The 23,723-nt window shown below is 31.3% G+C and overlaps 2 protein-coding genes and 1 long non-coding RNA gene across 4 annotated transcripts in view; all 3 read left to right on the forward strand.

Moving 5' to 3' along the window:
• Window positions 1-13,348, forward strand: part of LOC136968850 (xaa-Arg dipeptidase-like) — a 29,536-nt gene extending 16,188 nt beyond the window's left edge. The window contains exons 2-8 of the mRNA XM_067262900.1: window positions 3,130-3,201; window positions 5,403-5,613; window positions 8,244-8,395; window positions 9,444-9,593; window positions 12,530-12,671; window positions 12,746-12,994; window positions 13,059-13,348. Of these exons, the coding sequence (XP_067119001.1) occupies window positions 3,130-3,201; window positions 5,403-5,613; window positions 8,244-8,395; window positions 9,444-9,593; window positions 12,530-12,671; window positions 12,746-12,994; window positions 13,059-13,348 (1,266 nt within the window). The remainder of the gene's footprint in view (window positions 1-3,129; window positions 3,202-5,402; window positions 5,614-8,243; window positions 8,396-9,443; window positions 9,594-12,529; window positions 12,672-12,745; window positions 12,995-13,058) is intronic.
• LOC136968849 (nucleolar protein 58-like) overlaps window positions 1-20,599 on the forward strand; it is a 39,756-nt gene extending 19,157 nt beyond the window's left edge. Inside the window, exons 1-5 of one of the 2 annotated variants that reach the window (XM_067262898.1) lie at window positions 17,394-17,490; window positions 18,110-18,246; window positions 19,069-19,133; window positions 19,912-20,043; window positions 20,157-20,599. In XM_067262898.1, coding sequence (XP_067118999.1) covers window positions 17,446-17,490; window positions 18,110-18,246; window positions 19,069-19,133; window positions 19,912-20,043; window positions 20,157-20,443 — 666 coding nt within the window. In that variant the 5' untranslated portion in view covers window positions 17,394-17,445 and the 3' untranslated portion in view covers window positions 20,444-20,599. Of the gene's footprint in view, window positions 1-17,393; window positions 17,491-18,109; window positions 18,247-19,068; window positions 19,134-19,911; window positions 20,044-20,156 lie in introns of those variants that run through there. The other variant, XM_067262899.1, reaches the window with a different exon arrangement.
• On the forward strand, window positions 2,987-5,413 carry LOC136968851 (uncharacterized). Its single transcript, XR_010879712.1, has 3 exons — window positions 2,987-3,003; window positions 3,130-3,201; window positions 5,403-5,413. It is a non-coding gene; the product is annotated as an uncharacterized lncRNA (long non-coding RNA).
• Window positions 20,600-23,723: the final 3,124 nt, after the last annotated feature.

Below are 23,723 nucleotides of genomic sequence, written 5' to 3' on the forward strand. Positions count from 1 at the left end.
GAGTCGCGACGTCGACGACGTGGGGAATTTTTCCCCGTTCGGTTTCTACCCTGCGTTCGACGTTCCCGAGTATCCTGTAACCTCGAAACGGAGACGGTAGTGTGTAAATTTGCGACGGTAGAGGGAGCCTTTTCGTGACGTCGTGCAAGAGTAAAATCGGCAGGAAATTCGTAGGTGTGTTACGAACGAATATGCAAATGCATGATCTGTGACGTAATTTCTGGTCATTTCTGGGCAATTTTATGCAAATCGACTAGTTTCCAGTTGGAATCGTTTACTGCTGTGTTGCGACGAATTGCGTATTGGATTAATTGCTGTGTTTTTTTTTTCGTAACGATATTTCATTCGCACACAAATTGCTATCGTTGAATATTTATTATTAATTCCTCCAGTATTAGTAAGTACAGTTATTTCTTTTATAACAATTTAATCCTAAAAGTTAAAGAACCAAGTAATCAGAAATTAAGGAAAAAGCGTGTTTTTTCCCTATCCTTACCTACCCTCGTTTAGTTTATTGCCAATTGTTCGATAATGACTAGTTCTGACGATTTGAGTTGCAACGACGAATTTTGGTCGAGATGCACTTCCCGTGATTTCTACAAGTTAATGGAAGACGACTTTTCGGAGCTAGTTTGCCTCCCCGTATCGATAACGCATCGATTTTTGCTGTAAAATTAGGCATACAGCCGACCGAATCCGTTTGCATTCATTGCGATGAAGATAACAATTGCTTCATATGTCAGGTGAACGACAGATCAGAAAACACTGTGAATTGGATCGTTTATAAATACGTGAATTCCGGCAGTACGATAATAACGGACGAATGGAAAGGATATATGCATATTGACGACATAGAAGGAGTAGTGGTCGAACATAGAACATTCGAAAAATTTCGTCGACCCCAAACAGGAGATCATACTCAGAATATCGAACAATCGAAAAGTGAGTAAAAAACTCCTCTTTCTGTTGTTTTTATTGTTTATTTCGATTAAAAAATCCGCGGAGTCTGCAGAGAAATTCAAAAAACCGCGGCCATCTTGAATGGAGGAAAAAATTTTTTCCCCGTCGCAGTCTCCAACGTAGGGAAAAATTTCCCTGGCCTCCATTTTGGATCCTAAGGTAACATTAACCGAACCGAAAATTCTATACGGTATAACTATATGGGGAACTACATCCGATTATATCGTTAACTGTGTGCAAACACAACGAAATCACCTAATGAGAGCCATCATCAAATTAAACTACTACGAATCAACTTCCAATTGTTATCAACAAGAAAAAATCGACAACATAAAAACTTTATACGTAAAGCAAACTATACTTTTCTCCTTTGAATTTATAAAACTTAAAACGCATAACAGTTATCTTCTAAGCATTTTCGAAAATCATCGCAGGAAGGAAAACTACTGCCATCGTCTAAATTATAACTTCTTAAAACCCTCAACAAAACTTTCAATTGGACGAACTGACCCAGTCTTTCAAATGATAAAATACTGGAACTTGTTACATAGAAATTTTCAAGAAATAACTAACAAGAATAAATTTAACCCAAACATAAGAAAAACCCTCTCAGTCAGATCTTCAAAGTAAGAACGTTCTAACCGAAAACAAGAAAGGAAAAAAAAAAACCAACGATTCTGCTGATCAAAGACTTTTTCCAGCATAATCAATTCTAACAATGATAATTGATATACACCAAAAAGAAAAGAGGGAAGAAGGGCGAAGTAAATTTTTCGAAGAGTTTTTGGCTACAACGGATCACTTGTGCCTTTTCTGTTTTAATGCAAGAAATTACTTTCTCCACTTTTTTTTTTTTTTTTTTTTGTTAATTTTCTAATGTTTGGTTTGTTTTGTATTTTTGTGGCACTTGAAAAAAGCCGAATGACCACAGCGTCTTTTGAGATTAATCTCAAACATCATTCCATTTTAAATATGGATTAAAATCAACATGTAACGACGTACGATAATTCGATAAATAACTAATAATTTTACTCTGCTTTTAAATAGCCTAATCTCTTTCGTGTCTTAAGTAAAAAATAGAGTTATATATATTTATCTGAAGACATTAGACATCTTTTGTTGCATCTGACTAATATTTATCATCATAATATATATCATATTAGTAATAATTTAATAGATAATGTATATAAAATTTTAACTCAAACGTTAACGAATAAATATTGGAATTTGAAACCGACTCATTATTATGTCACTGGCCATATTAATATAGCGTTACAAAAAAACGGTACTTTGGGACCGAAAAACATTTTTTTTGATCTTTGGAATGTTTTCTAAGTCTCCAAATTTTTTCAAAAATTTTTACCCGCGCGAAAAAATTTTATTGCGATTTTAATTAACCTTTAATGACCTGCAATTAACGCTTAATTGTTTTTTTATGGGATTTTTTTATGGAACTTCATTCATCATTCTAAACTTCTAGTGCGTCGATTTTACTTCGGTAAAGTTATTTAAAGCTATTTTCTGATGTCAAAAACAACATCCAATAGTTTTTTAATTTTTTTAATTAATAGATTTTTTTATAATTACGTTTAATTAAGTCGGGGGGGTCGGAAATATCAATTAAAATCGTAATTTTAAAAAAATGTTTAGAAATATACCACCATCTAGTATTCACCCTACTTTTTACCCTTCTCCTCCCGAGAGTTTCATGAGAATGTCCCGCGAAAGACGACACCAGCTGTTCTCAAGGTCATCCAGCTGTGTAAACAATGACTCATCGGTGTCAAGTTTCGCGCTAAGGCGAGAAGAGGGGAATTGTACTTTGAAGCTTTTTCTTCAAAATTAACACATTTCTTTCGTTTTTTTTTCGTTTTGATTATTTTTAATTATAATTTAATTATTAATTATGATTTTTTTTACGCTGCGGGGGAATTAACGAGTTAATGATAAAATAATAGAATAATTAATTTTTGTATTTATTATTATTTTTGACTATACGTTCTGTAACGTAACCTGTATAGGTTCATTTTATTCATTTTGAAGGTCATTTCTCATGTTTTTTCAGAAGTTATCCGTTTAGAATAACTAGTAAACCTGAAAATCATCTAGTGATTTTCAAGTTGTCTAGTTATAAATAATATAATAATTAATATAAACGGAATAAATCAGGTCATCGAGGTAGAAGACCACTTGGTGTACCAGTCAGTTTCCAGTAGTTTTACCAACCTGGCACACCTGCAGGTGAGTAATGTTATTTTTTAAACTACATTTTACTTCTATAACGGTAAATTTTATATTTTAAAATGTCTATTGATAATTTTTCATAACGCTAATAACACCCGATTTAACCCTTAGCCTGCCGTTTGCCACGCCCGCTCGTTTACGTTTATTTTGTAAAACGGCCAAGGGCAAAATAGGCGAATCAGGCAATATTATTTTAAAAATTCACAAAAAATTAAATTATTATTTTATTCATATGAAAAAATCACATATATTTATCAATATAGTTAGTTTTAAATACGACATTTTTCAATAAAGTTTGTTTGAAAAATTTATGAGAAAAAAAAATAATATATGATAACTGACATTCAAACGAGTTAAACGATTCGTTACTAACGCGTTTAACTCGTTCGACTTAACGAACGTACACATAATCTTGTTTGATATGAAATGAATAAAGTATATTAGTTCATTATATTAGTTGAAAGCAGAATAAAGTTCAGATTTCAAACAAATGTTTGATATAATGTGCGATAATTTCACAACGAATAAACGTACATGCATAAATGTTATATAAAATTGTACAGAACAATATTCTACGTCGTTCTGGCTCAGTGACAATAAGATTGAAGTAACCGGACTATGAACCCAAAGTTGAGTTTTAATTAAACACTTGGCTTTATTTCTTTATTTAGTTGATACGTGCCATTTGCACGTTTCGGGCATAGAGCCCCTCATCAGTCAACATTATCATATTCGATCTGCCATGCATACAAGGTTTAAACTCAGTCGACACATGTACTGTATCTTATTTTTTTCTATAAACGGAGTAATCTTTTTTACACACAATATTTATATCTATTAAATTTTCTTTAGTAGCTGTATTTTATGTTTATTAAGTGGTAGTCTCTTTAATCCGAATAACGGTAGACTGTCTCACAGCTAAACAGGTTTAATAACTCCTTTATTGGCTTTGATATATTTATATCTGTTGTACTGTATATAATCTTTTGCTTATTTTACGATATCCAGTTATCACAATATCTAGAAGATGTAGACTACAGTTGTATTCATATTACGGAATATAATAAGTGATTTTTCACAAGGACATAAAAATTCTTTTTCATTAATGTCTTATGGCTATTTCGGCCTCGTTTTCTGCGCTGCGGCGTAGTACAAATTTGCATATTTTCCAGACAATGTTAATTAATTTTGACAAAAAGTAACAAATTTTCAAGTTTGAATGTCAGTTATCATATATTATTTTTTTTTCTCATAAATTTTTCAAACAAACTTTATTGAAAAATGCTATTTAAAACTAACTATATTGATAAATATATGTGATTTTTTCAAATGAATAAAATAATAATTTAATTTTTTGTGAATTTTTAAAATAATATTGCCTGATTCGCCTATTTTGCCCTTGGCCGTTTTACAAAATAAACGTAAACGAGGGGGCGTGGCAAACGGCAGGCTAAGGGTTAAAATTTGATCACGCAGGGTGACCTAGCTTTTTGTTTGCATTATACCTGTATATATATGTTATATATATATATATATATATACATATACAATACATATATATAATATATATATAATGTACAGAAAGTAATAGATATATTATTATATTATATCTAAAGCATTATTTGCTTTAAACGAAGATGTCCTTGAATAACAATAAAGTAAGAAAAATTGAAAGAATTTTAAATGTTAGAACAAGTGTCGGAGGTCGCTTTTAATTTCGTTTATATAGCTTAAGAAGTCTGTACTGTATTATACAATGCTTAATAATGTATAACATCTAGAATCCTATGTAGTAAAAATAATCTATATAAATAATAAAATTAGATTGTATAAAAATAAAAAATAGATAAATAAATAATGTATTCTAAGTGCTGAACTAAGATAAAATATCGATAAGAACATCTGAGGCCTTTAAAAGGGGAGGTTAAAAAAGACTAAGATTGCCTGTACCTAAACCAAAATGGCCCAATAATAAACTAAAATCGATTTATTTTTTTTAAATTAAAATTTTAATTTAATTATATTTTATTTAGTGCTTTTTCTTTAATTCATTTTCTTGCGATGTCAGAAAGAATCGTATTAGAAAATTAATAAAAATTTTAAATCTTGCTGTTAAGGAGATTAATTTGATATATTATCCGAGTTATATAAATATACGTTAGTGATAATTTCTCGTTTTATCTTTGTGTATATTCAAGATGGAAGGAGCTAAGAAATTAGTTGATAAAATAATAAACGAACAACGTTCTCGTTTTAACGCATTAAGTCAAGAAATTTGGAAAAATCCAGAAACTAATTATGAAGAAATTCACGCTCATGATGTTCTGGTTTCTACGTTACAAGATTTTGGATTTTCTGTTCAGAACAATTACATTCTACCAACTGCGTTTAGAGCAGAATTTGGTGAAGGTAATGAATTTCATCTGTATTTGAAATAATTACAGTAGAGAACCGAAAATCGGAATCAATTGGGGACTGGGGTTGTTCAGATTAGTGATTTGTTCCGATTACCGATTATGTACGGCATAATACATTAACCTGTCCGATGTTCAAATTTTTCTCCGTTGCGTGTCGCTTCGTGTTGAATTTTCGTCGATTTTAAGCCTAACGAAAATTTTTATAATAATAATCGAGGCTATCGTATCGTTAAAAATTATTTCTTTATTTTGTACAAACAAAATAAATATATTGAAGAATATAAAAACATGAAAATTATACTTTAGAAGTAAATCTAGTATCAAAAACGTTCGATTCAGCACGACACAGTCCGACTGAAAATCGTTACGATTACCGGCGATTCCGATTACCGGGGTTCCGATTAACGAGTCTCTACTGTATCATTATATAAAACAATGCTTTAAAATCAATATACGGCATTTTTATTTAATTAATTACATGAATATCCATATATGTACAGTGGGGAAATTTCGGCAAAGTAAAACTGACTATTGTGTCACCTCAAAACAAGAGCCAATAATTCTATTTGCCTTATCTTCTAGGCGCGGACAGCTGGGTGGCCGAGGTTATTGTGGCATCAGCCTATCGCTTTGGGGATACGGAATCGGGAGCAACTTCCAGCAATATTTATGTGTGGTCTGTCCCAGATAAGTCGGACCCCGTTTCTCGCCATTCGGCTGTCTCCTGTCTGGATTTTAAGAACCACGATGGGTATGGAAAATGTTCCTCTTATTGCCCACAGGTGGAGAGTTAAAAATGAGGGAAAAAAGGATCCTTTTCGAATACCTTCGAATTCTATGTTGTTTGTTATGCGCTTAAAACTTTATATAGACTTATAAATAGGTCTACATAAATTTATGTGAATTCATAAATCGATTTACGGGTCTATGTCAGATCTAAACATTGGACAATTCGCTCGGTTCGCTCCCACTTATATTGATATATATATCAATATTAATTTATATTATTGTTTATAATAATGAAAACACGTTTTCCCAAAACAGCCCGCTTTTCTCCTACACGCCCATATCCCATCTCCTCGTAATATTATACACCTGTAATCTTTATCATCTAAAATGATGAGGTGTAATTAAAACACTAGTTGTACGTTAAAACAGAGTAACAAAGCTAGAATATATTTTGTTAACAGTGAAATTATTACATCAATTTCACTATTAACAAAAAATGGAGAAAATCTTGAGAAAATTATAAAACTGCTTTGACGATTTGACTTCAATTGCTTGTAGTGAGGCTACTGCAACTAGGAAGAATGTTTCCTACTTGCAATGGCCTCACATGATGTATAAACATATTCGTAGAAATAGGATCTGTTATACGGTGCCAATTGGTGAAATCCATGACAGACTTCGAAGATACGGTGACTGAGCCATAATGGTGCCTTTACCTTACATTTATTCAAACACATTTTGTAAATAAATTCTATTTAAGTTAAGTTTTTCACAATAAATCGCATTGTTTCATTTTAAATATTAAAAATTACGTTTTATAAAAAGCCAAACTTAAAATCTTTACAAGTTTTTAATTTATAAATATTATATTAACTTCATAAATTCCAATTATCCAGTTTGTATAATTATCAAATTTTATCAAAAAGTAATTGTATATAACGATGATATCTGTCTGTATTTATACAAACTGATATCCTTGACTTTTTATGACAGTTCCATACGAATGATAAAATTTTGTACACTTACACCGGTAATCAACATATAAAAAATAAATCTATCTTAATAATTAAAATAATTTAATATTTTTATACTCATGTTCGTATGACAGTCAGATTGCAGAGCCGGTTAAGATATCGAACTCCCTTTCTGGAAGACCCTGGAGCGATCCAGGAGAGCATATCTCCAAAAACTTTTATATGGTAATACCGGATATGTTGGGCCCAACGTTTACCTACCGGCTACCCCATTGTATGTTTGATTGAACCCGTGATGGATCTGGAAAAAGTCTCTCTTATTACTTTTAGAGCAAAAGAAAGAAAATTTAGAAAATTTATTCAGTTTTTCATTGCATTTTAGTAAGCTTCGATATTGTAGAAAGTTCCATTTTTCTATTTAAGACTAAACTAAACTTTTAACAGACTAAAAACTTATTGGCAGATGCGCGGGCAAACAGAGCAATTGCCTGGGGTTTCCACCCACAAGATGCCCTAAATCAATCATTTATAAGAAAATATTTCTCAAAAGTTTTCCCCAATAAAAATGTCAGAAGTCAATACTGTACTTGAGGTCCTCTAACTCAAATTTGCCTGGGGCTCCATGAAGCTATAACGCGCCACTGCTCGTTGTTAATGTTAAAATAATATTTCTGTATTATTTTAACTTTTTATATATTATAAATTTTAATGATAGTCCAAACATCAGTTAATCAGTTTAAGAATATTTTAAGAACTGTTAGACCAGTTTGGAACAGTTTTATATTAGTAATCGTCATTTAATCGGTTCCGATGAAACAATTTAAAATACCCTTATATAAATATTAATTAATTGATTTTTGCTGCTATCTTAATATATTTTATCAGAAAATAATTAGATACAAATCACATAATTTCATAGGAAACAATGCAAAAATTGCTGTACTATGCGAATATGATGCTCTACCAGAAATTGGTCACGCATGTGGACATAACTTGATCGCAGAAGCCGGTGTAGCCGCTGCTGTTGCAATTAAGTATGTTATGGAAAATCAGAAAAGTATTCAAGGTCAAGTAAGTATTGATATTATTTAAACTTAAAATAACTCTTCCGAAGATATTCGTATCCATAAAGAGAGAAATTAGAGCCGATAAGAAAATTTTTGTTTGACTAAACCAGGGGTTCTCAAAGTGGGCGATACCGCCCCTCTGTGGGCGGTGAGTAAATCTAGGGGGGGGTGCTGGAGGCAGGGTACTGAACGGTGACCAAAGGCAAAAGTTGGAGTATCTGATGCGTTAGGAGGCGTTGGGTATAACTTTATGGAACAAAGGGGAGTTTGAGAACCAATGGACTAAACGAATGAGTAGTTTAAGAAATATATGTGATAGTTTACTCCACCTTTTGTGCTGTATTTGTAATAAATTGTTGATGTCGGCGATAGAGTTGCACATAGCAGAGGTGAAGAAGGATCTTGGTTAGAATCTAACTTAATCTCTCATAACTTTCATATGTAGTTGAAACGTAGTTCATTCTGCATCCATGCTTGCTGATCTCATTTTAAATGAACTTCGTTAATAATATTCAAAATTGAATTTCGTATAAAATGTAACTTCGTAAACTAATTCAATCCTGAAAGTTTAATATTGCAGAAAATAAAGACTGATGTTGGTTGAGAATCTAACGATAATTTTATTTACCTAATTGGCAGCATGTTTGTGTCATAAGGTTGAGACCTTTAGCCACACAACCATGTTTACAATACACAATCAATAAGAACAATGCCCCTTTCTTTTCATGAAGATTTCTGAGAATCCTATCCGAATATGGATCTTTCAGAATAGCAAGTATATATTTAAATATTTCGGTCATTCGGTCTTATAGCTGAGGATCCAAATAAAATTAAACTAGCCCATTATTAAGAGCTGATTTAATGCGTATCGGAATCCGTAAAATGAAGAATGATATGAAATCTATTTTGGAGTTTAGAACGAAATCAAACTCAGATTTCCATGTAAATAGACTGACGCTTCACATAAATATTTCAATCATTAATTATTTATATAATGCATTGATATCAATTTTCCAATTTAAATATATTTTATAATAATAAATTATTTTTAGATTGTAGTTCTTGGCACTCCCGCCGAAGAAGGTGGAGGGGGAAAGATAAAACTACTTGAAGCAGGAGCCTTTAAAGATATTGATATTGTCTTAATGGTACATCCCAGTCCAACAGATCATCTATATCCACCTTTCATATCTTTCATAAAGGTAATGAAGTTAAAATAAATGAAGATATTTGACAGTTTTCTTTACATAAAACTACATTTTTGTTCATTTTGAGCTATTGGCATTAATTTGGCTTATATCTCTGAAAATACTGATCAGAACAGCTTGAAACCTAACATATAATCAGAACATTGTATTCCTTATGCATAAAAGTTTAAACCAAAAATGTTATCTAAATTAGGTCAAACCAAAAACAAGAAAATGTACTGTGCATTGTCGTAATTCATTTCTCTCTCTTACGCTCACACACGCTACAGAGCAATTATTTATGATGGCTATAACGTTATTTATCTGCTCTATCGGGGACAAAGTCCATTCTTGAACAATACCTGCTAAACCATGAACCTGCTGAAGTATTCTTGGTAGACGCTGGTGGGATGCAATTCGTCTCCCTAGAGTATTCCACACACATTCTGTAGGATTAAGGTCCGGAGATATAGCCAACCATTTCAACGCATGCAACGAATATCTTCACTGTCACTGGTAAGTGCAACCTTATATGCACGAGCATTGTCGTCCATGAAAATAAAATCTGCATCCATAGCAACTCAGAAAAGTCTCTCGCATGGCTACATGAAGCCTTCTATTTTTTTTTTTTTTTTTTTTTTTTTTGCAGTAATGGCACTCCTTCCAAAAAGTGGAGCTCAATGCTCAATTCGGAGGTGGTGGTGTTATGTATGGTATGAAATGGTAATATGTTTAATGGCCGCCATTAAACATAATGCCATTTCATACCATACATAACACCACCACCTCAGAATTGATCACCTTTCACTATGTTTATGTGACCGAATCGAGTTTCCGGTTCATTACGATCAATCCAATGAGAATCATTCTATAGACTGTACTCGGATTCGTCTGAGAACAAAGCATTGTCCATTCATTCAATGTCGATGCTCTTGATAGAATCTAAAACGGGCTCTTTTGTTTACAGGGATTAATGAAACATAACGTGCTAGGTCTTTGGCAAAAAGACTATTTGTCTAAAGCCTCTTGTACGAGTGGCTGTGCCGTCCACGGAAGCTGTGGAAGCGTCGCTTTCCTTGTATTTTCTAAAATATAAATACATATTGTGTGATTATTTTCATATTTTAACGTACTTTCAATTCATTAAAATTAATATTTTATTATAATCGCATTATGTATTCTATTACAAATTTCTATACAATGATAAGATTGCTATTGTAGTATATATTCGAATATAAATTCGTACATGCATATTCCCAATGGAAGCATTGTATTAATGAATACGGGATAACTTCCACGGATAAATATCTCAATGGTATAAAGCAGTCAGATTATACGCATTCGCACGTGCGCTTTACAGAGCACCTACCTCTCACGGTTTAGCTCATGGTGCTACACGCCACGAGCTAAACCGTGCGGAGACATTTGATGATAGAAAAGCTGTGCCATAGCCGGCACAGCTTCCCTATCATCAAATGTCTCCTCACGCCAATGTCCTGTACACAATTCCTTTCGCAAAACTTTAATATCAGCGGCTGTAGACAGCTCCGCAGAGAGTTGCTTATCATTGTTCTGTTATGACACGCTGTTAACATAAATAGCAGTTTTGTTGACGGGGTGGAAACTCTTGGATTTCACTTCCTGGTTCATATTCAGCATCTCTTGTTCTTTTAAATCTGGCCAAAATCCTGGTCTGATGCTTTGCGGCAGATTCGGAGTATCTGCAGATGGCATAGCCTTCGAATAATTTTTCTTTCATAAAATTGTCTATGTGACATCATTATTGTCATTATCATACAGTAAAACGGAAACAATATGTCCTCAATGGTTAATTAAACCGCAAAAGAAACAATATCATGTTATTACTACATTTATAGAGCCTGATTAATTTGCATATTGGTTATCTTTAATGGAACATTCGGTTACATCCTGGCATTTTTTATTGTCTGGAAACGTTCACATAAATTTTCCGCTGTTTGTTTTGTTTATTCTTTTTTTTCTCTCTATGGACAATTGGACGATTACATTTTAGGGGACTTGAGTGTATTTATGGGTATTTCATTTTATTCCACAAAATGATAATTAATTTTAATAAGTAGCTTATATTAATTATATCGGCTACTTATAAATATATATACACAGTACAGTATATATATTAAAAAGAGATTATTCACATAAATTGTATATAATGTGGATTAACGGAAATATATCATCCAAATGTAATACATATATCATGTATTGATGATCTCTGTTGCCCTTGGATAGATGTTTAAGTGGACACCCCTTATCCCCTTATATATATACTAGCAGGTAGGCCCGGCGTTGCTCGGGAAAAAGTAACGATAGCGAAGATTAAGGTTATTACGTTATAGTCAACCTTACCCGTTCTCACAGAATGCAAGAATTGGGTCTCCCTGTTTCTAGACTAATTAAAAAATTTTTAGATGGGTCTAAATATATGTTCGATTTCCCGCGAAAACGAAAAAAACTGTATCTGCGTCTTGCACGTCGCTTTCTCTTAACACTTCCATTGTTACGTAACACTTCCATTATTGATGGAATTGTTAAGCCTTAATCCTGTCCCTCTCCCCCGTGGGGAAAAATTTCGAAAAATCCCTTCTTAGTGTGCGTTCTCGTGACGTACCCTAACTGTGTACCAAATGTCAACTTTCAACTCCTAACCGTTTGGGCTCTGCGCTGATTATTATTATTATCAACTCGTCTCGATTATATATATAGATTTATTTATTATAAAAGATTCAAATTTTCTGATGAATATAGTTATTATACACCGTTTTCTGTATAATCGTGTTCACCAGAAAATTTGCTTTTTGATTATTATTATTATACTGAATTGTTAAGAAAGTATGGTAGTTATTCTGAAGGCGTAATTCTACTTTAATAATTTATTATTTCGTAAAATTAATACAATAATTTCAACTTTTTCATAGCTAAAAGTGAATTATTTTGGAAAAGCTGCTCACGCAAGTGGATATCCATGGGAAGGATTAAACGCTTTGGACGCAGCTGTTACATGTTATAACAATATTTCTTTACTTCGAAAACAATCAAAACCAAATTGCATAATACATGGTAAATTAATTGTTATTTTTTTACATCCCCTTTCGTTATTTATAATAATAATCTTATCTACGTGTGTTACATAGGAATTATTAGTAAAGGTGGCGTGAAACCTATTATCATCCCGGATGAGACGGAATTAAACTATGCTATTGGTGCAAATAATTCTCGCGAATTGGAAAATTTGAAAAAGAGAGTTGAAGACTGCTGTTTAGCTGCAGCACAAGCTACAGGCTGTGAAGTAAAACTGAATTACGATACCGAAGCACAATACGAACATCTCATCACCAATGAATTTTTGGCAAATATTTACAAGAACTACGCTGAAGAAACAGGTAATATTTTTTTAGAAATATACATTATCCGATAACTGTAACTCCTATTTGATAATTTTTACAGGAGTTAACTTCAAGGATGGAAATCCCAACTACGACCCTTTTTTAGCAGCTTCGGATGTAGGAAACATATCGCATGTGGTACCGAGCATTCAACCATTATTCTCGATTGGAACAACAGCACCTAATCATTCTTATCCCTTTACCGAAGCAGCTGGTTCTGTGGAAGCGCAGCAACCAACTTTAAACGCAGCTAAATCCATGGCTCTGACTGCATTGGAAATTTTCTCTGATTCGCGTTTTTTATTTAAAGTAAAGGAACAATTTAATAAAGACGTTGTATTTAATTCTTAACTAAACATAGAATATTAATTTTTATTTTTCTTTATATTTTTTTGACAAACGACTTAACTCGAAACGACATAACCCGAGGTGTATTATACCTCGGGTTATGTCCTGTACCTGTATTAATCTCGGTACAAGGTAGCATCTTAATTATCTATCTTCATGCCAAATTTCTGAATTTAATTAATTAATAATTAGCTTATTTCTAGCCGGAAAATTATTTGATATGGAGATGTATTTGGCTAAATTCGAGAGATAAGAATCTAATAAAAACACTCAATAAAATGAATTTTATGCACTTATTTATTTTATTTTCAAACATAAACACAGCATTTACATTTGAATGTTCGGAATATCATTTAAACATTCATAATTTATTATTATAACTCGATAAAATTATTCATTCACAATAAGCATAAATCTCACCAAAGGTACAGGCTTTCTTGCTACATTCGTCTGCTACGTCTGCCTTTTCTTCTCGATTAGAAGAGAAGGATGATTCTTTTTGAAATGAATATCCGAATGATATAGCTACAGGATACTACTAAAGATCTAAACATTTACAAAGTAAAGTAGTTTTTTATATAAAAAACAAATGTTAAATAAATGTTGTTATAGTTATTTCATAAATCCCCATAAGGAGAGATAAACCCCTTATTTTGAGGGATATAAAATGTTTCATTGCAAATCACATTGAATACTTCCGATAATTCAAAGCCATGTAGTACTTGTATTGTTCTACGATAGAATGATCTACTTTGTATTGACGATGAATTTGAAATGTTTACCGGAAAATGAATAGGTAAAAATCTAAGAGACTTTAGTGCATTTAGTTTCCTAAACAGTTTCATCGCTGAACATACATACATAATACAGACATACATATATAATATAATAAAAAAATCTAATTTAAGAAAATGCTTCTCTCTTCATTCTTATTGCAGCTTTCTAGCTTTCTTTGTCAATGAAATTCAATAAGAATTTTTTTTATATTTATAGTTTTTCATTAAAATTATTCACCTAATTTTGTGGATTGGTAGGCGAGTTATGTCAATTCCAACAATCGCTTTGGACAGATGATTCAAATTCGAAGCGTTCATTAAAAAATGAAAAATTTGTATTTATATTTTTTAAATAATAAAATATGATAAAAAGATCAAGTGCTTTTTTACTTAATTAATACGCATAAAATTAATGAAATGAATAATTTGTAATAAATGTTTTTCAGGCACCCGTAATTGTAAGACCCGGCCAAATGGCTCTAGGATAGGGTCTTCATTATTTGCTGTATATTATTATAATCAATACTTTTTTATTTGATTTACTTATTTATATCTTATTTCTTAAGTTTCACTCGTATTACTTTGCTCCTTAAATTTTTAATTAATTTTTCTAATACAAAATTAATGTCTAATTACAGGTATACCTCACCTTACGTCGGTAATTGGTTCCAGGAGAGGCGACTTGAGTCGAATTTACTTGTCACTAGGGTAAACCACAAATAACCATTCCCAGTTCTGTGTTTTATTTATAAATGCATTTTTAATAATATGTGGTTAATAAGAATCTATTTTAAGCTTACAAACAAATGAATTTTAGTTTTTAATATAGTACAGAAAAAAGTAATCTAAATTTATGAATACATGTACAGTACAGTACGTATACATACTTGTAAATGTACTGTACACATTTACAGTACATCGCGGACTCTATTTGTGAATGTGGTTTGCTCTGAGACATTATAAAATAAAATAATTTTGTAAGGTTAAATAACAAATACAGTTATTAAAATTATTTTTCGACAGTAAAAAAAACTAATTTATGTTAAATTTAACAATATCTACATTCAATTTGTTTATTTAAATCGCGGACGTAGACGTCAGCATCAACAGCTGATTCTGATATTTCGATTTTGATTCTAAGTACCTCGTGGTTAATATGATTTTATATACTTTTCTTATATACTTATATTCTTATTTATTTTACAGTAGCATGATTTTATGTGCTTTTAACACTTTTTTAGTGATATTACGACTTCCATATTTGTGACGGACAGACGTAAAGTCGAATAAAATGGCTTAAACTTAATTAAAAATAAAATTCAAAACTTTTCAATACTATTGATGACGAAGATGTTATTCCGCGAAATAAAATATTTCATCTCATATATTTTCATATCCAACAGTAGACGTACTATTGTTAAAACACAAAAGACAATAAATTATAGCAATCCAATTGTTAGCTATTTCACACATTTCCTATACATTTAGTCTTTCTTTAATCCGCACTCACATAAACACTGAACACTAAGGGTACGATTCTGTGTCCATTATTAGAGAACGGTATCTTAACATGCTAACGACTTTTTGATCTCAGAGCTTCAACAAAGCCTTCAAGATACCATATTCATCAAAGATATTGCACCATCTCACATCCCTCGTTCTGTTCAATTTGAGTTAAGGCAGACTTACACGGATGAACGGGTGATCAATCGTTACTTCCCAGCAGATTGGCCTTCTTCTTTACCTCATTTTACCCCATATGACCTCTATCTCTGGGTTCATTTGAAAGACCAAGTCTATCGTGAAAGATGCATATTTGTGTCAGATCTAAAGCACAGTCCATCAGCATGTTTTCGTTATTAAAGCGGACTGATTGCATTCAGCAGTGGAAAACATGCTTTTGCGAATGGAACAGTTATTGAACATTTTTAACCGAGATTTGTATAGCGACATGCCATATGGGTGACGTCTTGTACAAAAATTTTTTATTTAATAAACGGCAATCGCATCGTCTGAAGTACCAGTTGTTCAAATGTTTCATTTCGAGAAGTAGAGCATTCTCCAGAGTCCTCTGAATTAGAGAGATTTAATTTCGACAACCCTGTATATTTGCATGCCAAATATGGACGAAGAACGAAAAAATCACAAAAATCTACGAAATGTATTTTTCCATTCTTGAGTCTTTTTACTCCGTGAACACTATAACAGGATCTCATTCAAGCCTTTTGTCGAAATTTTTTTTAAACTCCGCCCTTTTAGCAAGCCTATTATGGGTTCGGTGAAGCCCACAATGGGACGGCCGTGTGTAAGGGACGGGGGCCGATATATTCGGTCGGATCACACCCCTAAAAATTCCTGCCATCTGAATTCGATCCCGAATCTCTCCAGGGCGGTAGGCTACCACTTTGATCTCTCTGCCATCCGGCCTCCCATTGTGAGTTCGATAATGCTAACAATAGGGCGGCTGGGAAGCATAAACGGATTTTCGGAAAAAATTTCCTTAAATACGCCCGTGCAAGGCTCAGCTTCACCGCTTCTGGAGATTTTTCCCGAGTAAAGCCTAGTATTTCAAGTCATAAAATATTTTGTAAGATATATTACAAATATTACAGTTATTGCTGTGTGGTGAGGTCGTTTTGTTTCTTTTTACTGATTAATCATTTTGAAGTGAATTTTTCTAGCTAATTCAAAATTTTTGATACGTGTTATTATAATTGCATTTTTCCATTGAGTATATAATAAATTATTCGTATTCGTTTAATCATCTTAGCTTAATTCACCACACTACACCTTTTTGTGTTGCCGAGATAGTTTTATTGAAAAAACTAATTATTTGCTGAGCACGTATCTGTTTTATGTTTAAATCATCTAAGCTAAATATAGATTGAAGTGAAATCTTTATTAATGAGAAACTCGAATTTGAATCCTTCAAAACAACAGGCCGACTCTATCGTGATCATTTAGCTGTTAGAAACACTCGTAATATTCAAAATAATTTACTTAATTTCAGAACAGATATTATGAAAAACGCTTTAAAATAATAAAAACTAGATTTAAAATTTTTAATTAAAAATAATATTTCAATATTCGATAGTAAATTTTATAACTATAAAAGTATTTTAAAACCATCGTTTAATTTATACGAGTTGATAATGGCTACTTTTAGGCTACTTCTTTAAATTGGTTAATGTAATCCGATAGCGATCTGGCAACACATCTTCGTTTGATTTTTTTTGTACAGTATCTACGTGTACCGCATTGCGTCGCTTTAGTTCCGAGTAGTAGAATACAAATGTAGACGTGACTTTTATATTTTGATTGAAAATGTTAGTTTTATTTGAATCTCTGGCAGAATATGCAATATTTAAGGTAAGAATCAAACAATACTTAAAACACTTTTAAAACTTGCCTTTCTTTTGTGTCGCTTTTGTATTATTGCACTTGTATTTGAAAGATAATTCACTAAAACAGTATAAGGTAAGCTAATTCCATTCAAATTTTTAAATTCGCTGAAACAGTCATATTTTACAACAGAAAAGCATACAAAGATTAAGCTAAGTGCCACACCCGTTCAAATTCCTAAGGCTACGTCCTACGTGGCAACGTCCAGCGATCCTGGCGGAAAGAATCTTTGTACGCCCTTCCAACCCAAGATCCTAGAGTATATTTAACTCTATTTATTTTAATATTAAATTCAGTTGTAATTCTTATAAGACTATGTTGAATACATTGTCTTTGACTATTATAAGTTTAGCTTTAACAAAAGACGTTTCATTAACCTTGTAATTATTCCTTACTTTTGTTTATCCTATTAAAAGAATTGCAGGAAAAAATATGTTTAAAATATACTGCGGTTCTTAATTAGAATCGCTTGATTTGAATATTAGAGAGAAGTTGTTAAAGTGTTGCAATGTAAAAAATTTAAAAGTTATTGTTAATTTTTTATAATTAATTGATTAAACACTGAATTTTTTTCTGTTCAAAATAGGATAAGTTGGATATAAACTGTGTTTCAAATACTAATGTTCAAGAATTAAGGAGTTGTATTAGATCACAAATGGATGGTTTAATTTCTGGTATACCAAGTAGTGAAATGGCAAAAATGACATTAGGTCTTGCTCACAGGTAAGTAAGAATTCATTTTTGTTTGAAACAATGTAGTTTTTTTGAAGAACAGTACACTCTTGACAGTTTAAATTATTGTGTAGGGCAATTCGGGTTAGAGCAGCGTTTCTCAATGTGAGCGATAATGCCTCCTTGTGGGCAGTCAGTAAATCTAAGGGGTGTTGGAGGCAGGGTACTGAAAGGTGACCAAAGGCAAAAGTTGGGGTCACTGACAGCCCTTCCCTTTCCTCTGTTAAACTAATAAGAGGAAACATTGCATTTAATAGTTTCCCCGATGTTGAGAACAATGTACGATAAGGGCACAAAGTGTGAGATTCATAGAAGTTTTCCTAAGAATATTTCCAATCCTTTCTCACACAAGAGAAAATGGGTTAGGGGGCATTGGGTATAACTTTATGGAACAAAGGGGGCGGTGGATCGAAAAAGTTTGAGAATCACTGGGTTAGAGGAATATAAAGCTAAGGGAATACAGACAAATACATACACTAGAAGTTTATCATATAATGCATTTGGTATGTAAAGTTATATTAAAATATATAGTGTGTATTAATTTTATAGATTCGTCATATTTTTTAAAAAATAATTATTTGATTTTTCTTTTTAATATTTATGGAAAGAAAGAGAAATGGGTTCAGATTAAGTAGAGAGTGGATTAGTGAGTGTATACAGTACATTATTTTCAATGATTAAAATATTACATACTGCAAATCGTGATGTTAATTTCTCGTCACTACCTCTGAGAATATATTCAAAGATTTATTTTTCTAAAAAGAAGAGGTTTGTAAACTGAAATATTTCTTTCTTGTTTTATTTTATGTACAGTTTGGCTCGTTACAAATTGAAATTCAGTCCCGATAAAGTTGACACAATGATCATTCAAGCTATTTGTAAGTATTTTTAAATCATAATACAATAATAATAAATTATTTATAAATTTATTTATTTCAAATGAAAGTGCTAGACACTTAAAGAGAAAAAAGTACAAGGTGGTTGTAGTTTAAGTTATTTTAGAATGGCAAATTATTGTTTTGGTATACAATAGTTACAATAGAACTTCTTAATTGTTTAAAGGATTTTAATTTGTATACAAAATTTATTAAAAGTGATTATTTCAATAAAAATTCATAAATAAATTCTAATAAATGTTAATAATCTAACAGTTAAATAGAAAGTGGAATGCATGAAATTCTCATTGTGTTATTTTAGACTTTATATATATACAAAGATATACAAATACAACCAATTTTTGATTGATTCATTTCCTGTATGTATGAGAAACTGTGTATGTATATAATATATGGTAAATATACTGTATGAAAAATATTTCATATGGCAGAAATTTCCTTATATTGACAGTGTATATTGTATTTCTATTATGAAAATTTTATCACAGTAACTTTTTAGTTTAAAATTTGTTATACAAAAATTTATTTTTCCCAATGTTAATGGCAAAGTCACAAAGATGATAAATGCCAACCTCATAACAGAATAAGGTAATCCACTATGAAAATACACCAGAGCAATAAGAGCAATGACAAACAATAAAGAGATTTATATTACATTTAATAATTCTTTAAAAGGTTTTTTTACATATAAATAAAATCAAATCTTTTAGATAATGTATTATTTCATCTAAAAACAGCTTGTGTCTGCTTTATATTCTAGCTCTTTTGGATGACCTTGACAAGGAACTTAATAATTATATGAGATGTAAGGAATGGTACAGTTGGCATTTTCCAGAATTATTGAAAATTATTACAGATAATACAGTTTATGTTCTAGCTGTTAAAGCTATAGGTAAGTTAAATTATGGAAATTGGTTATTTAAATTCATATCTTTCTTTTTTTAAAGTTAAAATTTTCATCTCTGTTGTATTAATTAGTAATTAATTTTTTAAATTCTTTTTTAGGTTTGCAAACTAATGCTGCAAGGTGTGACCTCTCGGAGTGCAACTATGCAGACACGAGCGAGCGAATTTTCCGAGCGAGTGAGAATATGTGGCGAGAAGAGATGATGAGGTTTTGCTCTCTCTGTTTCTCACTCTTGTTTATTACAACCACGGAGACGAGAGAGACAAACAGAGATCGTGAAATGTCATTGCCTCTTCTTGTAACATATTCTCGCTCTCTCGGAAAATTCGCTTGTTCGCATCTGCATAGTCACACCCTCAGATATTCTCAGCACTTTTTTGTGTAAACTTCTGTTTACACTCGTCGCAACTGTATGACTTTCCTCCTGTGTGTATTTTTTCATTGCTTTTCAAATGTTTAGTTTTGAAATTTTTCTTACAGTGTTTACATGAAAATTTCTTATGGTTCCTTTTATCTGCAATTAAAATATTAATTAAAACAATTTTTTTGTGTGTGTATATTATAATTTAATTTTCTGCAATCAGGACAATAATTTACCACTAATAATAATTAACTGAAAATAAAAATTTTTATATCTAAGAGCAGATTTCTGCATTAACACATGAAATCTAATTTTAAAGATGAAAAGTTTGAGTATAATAGTAGTTGAAAATATTCGTATATTACTAATATTTTCAACCACCAAGACAACAAATTAGAGTAAACAATTTATGTAAAACATTTTAAAAGTGTTTGTATATCTCAATGCAAGCATGGAGATATACAAACACTTTTAAAATTCTTTTTGCATTGATCAGACAGATCCTTATTTCTGTATTGAAGGAATGGATCTCTCTCCTGCTCGAGGAGCATCGATGTGTGATCCTTCCACACAGACAATGAGAGTGAGGATCTTTGGTATGCAGCAGTGTCCGGTGAGAACATCACAGGATACTCGATTAGTTGTATTAAAAGTAAAGCAGAATTCTTGGAAATGTGCCTTAAATTATTTTTAAACTGGTCCAAAATGTAGTAACCTAGAGCCCTACAAATATTTAGATCTGCTACTCGTAGCCCAGCTTGCCATCCCAAAAATCTGCCATATGTTATGAGATAAGAAAAAAGCTACCATTAGTGAGGAGACAGCCAAAAATCTTACTGTGAAAGCAAAGGCGTATTCTCCAGACTAGAGTTGTTCTTCGTCTATTGTTCTGTAAAAGCAATTCAATGTAAACAAACGAGTTATTATATTACGGTTCAAACAGAATTTTTACTTTGAATTTCGAAATAAGAGAATTCCCTCAACACACACAAATATATCACCTGCCTGGATAAAAATAGTCAAGTACTAGCAGAATTTGAACTATCTGAGTTTGATTTAACCAGGATTTCCTGTATTAAGAATTAGAGCAAAATGTGCATTGTTTTAATTACTAATCAAATAAATTAATTTTAACCTTAATTAACACAAGAAATGAGTGCTGTAACAATTATTTATTGAAGAAAGTTTTACATATGGACATTGTATTTACACTAAAAATTTACGTATTGATATGAAATTTTAATAACGAAATTCATTAAGAAAAAAAGTGTGTTTCCAACAAACTTTAGATATACAGATGAAGTTTATGTATATAACAACAGAAAATTGCAATTAGAAAATTTTAGCAAATTCAAACACTTGACAAATGATTTTAATTTTAAAGTCAGTTTTCCGTTTACATATATCACAACTAAGGCTTTTCTCCCGTGTGTGTCCGAAGGTGTCTAATTAAGTTTCCTCTATATGTAAACTTCTGTTTACACTTGTCACAACTGTAAGGCTTTTCACCTGTATGGATTCTTTCATGAATTTCCAAACTTTGTTTAGTTTTTAAATTCTTATTGCAGTATTTACATGAAAATTTCTTTTGGCTCCTTCTCTCTGCAATTAAAAAATGGTTTGAAATGATATTTTATTGATATATATAATAAAAATTTTCTGAAATGAAACCAATTATTAATCAATAATGATATTTAATTATATAATAATTTCTATATCTAAAAGCAATTTCTGCATCAAAACAATCTTATTTTAGAAATGATAAAGTTCCAGTGTTATTTTAATGTCACTAATATATTCAACTACATATCAAAGTAAGCAATTTCTGTAAAACATTTCTCAAGTGTATTTTATATTTTCATTATGTTTCATCTTATATCTTTGCAGTGGATCTTCTTCTGTTATATTTTTAAAAGAGCACTGATGTAAAGCAGTGTATTTAATACACAATTTTTTCTATAGACATCGAAAATATTTTCTTCTAAACTTTGTGTTTCATCCAAAGGACAACTGAAAGTAATAACAATATACTTGATATGAATTTAATTTAATATGATTTTTAATATTACAATGTATTATTCATATTCTTATTCATTCCTATTATTAAAGGTAAAGTTGTATGAGATGTTAGATTTATAGAAAAAAAAAGTATTGAATTTTTGGTTAATGTGTCAAGTGCCAAGATGGCGACTCGTCTCTGATTCCAGCAACGAAACAGTGGGACGCACGTTCCAATCTAACCTATTCTAATAATTTGGTTGCTAATAATTATGGTAATTTATTAGAATAGGTTAGGTTAGGTTAGGTTAGGTTAGAACGTGCGTTTCACTGTTTCCTTGCTGGAATCAGAGACGAGCCGCCATCTTGGTACCAAGGGTAACATTAACCGAATTTTTTAAAGACTTATGTTAAGTATACTTCCCTCATAACTCGTTCTCGATAAGAGGAACTCACAACTTTGGAAAATGTAAAATTCAAATTCTTAGGATTGAATCATTTATTTTATTCTTACAAAACTGAATTAATTTTTTCTTTATCTTCGTTTTTGTTTCCTGTATTTTCAGAGTGAAAATTGGCTAAATAAGTAAATAAAACAATCTTAAAATATCAGAGAAAATCATATCAGTAGTAGTGGTTTGACACATACTGATCACAAATCATTAATTTTTATAGATGTATATGAAAATATACTTACAATTCATGTTATTGAATGTTGAGGTCTGCTGATTATTGAAACTTCTTGATTCTGATGAAAAATTACTCCTTATTTATACTTAAATTTAAAGATAACATTTTACTGTGTTCGATCCAGCCGGTTATATCCGATGGTTTTTCGTCTATAAAATTTAATCCACGAATATTTTTGATAGTAAAATTAACTTTCAATTATCAGCAAAAGATCAATGGCTTTTTTAAACAGAATCTATATAAATGTCTATTACAGCTTCTATAGGATACTGCGTAATGTTTTTATTAGGGTTTCTCATTTTCCGGTCTTTTGCTTGTCCCGGGATTCCGGGATAAAAGTGAACTGTTTCCCGGGATAGAATTAATTATTTTTAAGATATATCATTTGATTTCAAGGTATTTTGTTTAATTATTTTTCATTTTTTAAGTAATTTAGTACGTTCTGAAACCTCCAAAATCATATTAATAATGCTGTGTAAGATATACAGTATATTAAAAATTACCTTTGAATTATGTAGAAATTTTCACAAATAGTATAATTTTATTAAAGTTTGCTGGAAACTGTATGTAGTTTCCAGCAAACTTTAATAACTGCCAAAAACAACAACAAAAAATG

Source organism: Centruroides vittatus, unplaced genomic scaffold (genome assembly GCF_030686945.1).
Source record: "Centruroides vittatus isolate TY-2023 unplaced genomic scaffold, ASM3068694v2 contig_1634, whole genome shotgun sequence".
NCBI classification, from domain to species: Eukaryota; Metazoa; Arthropoda; class Arachnida; order Scorpiones; family Buthidae; genus Centruroides; species Centruroides vittatus.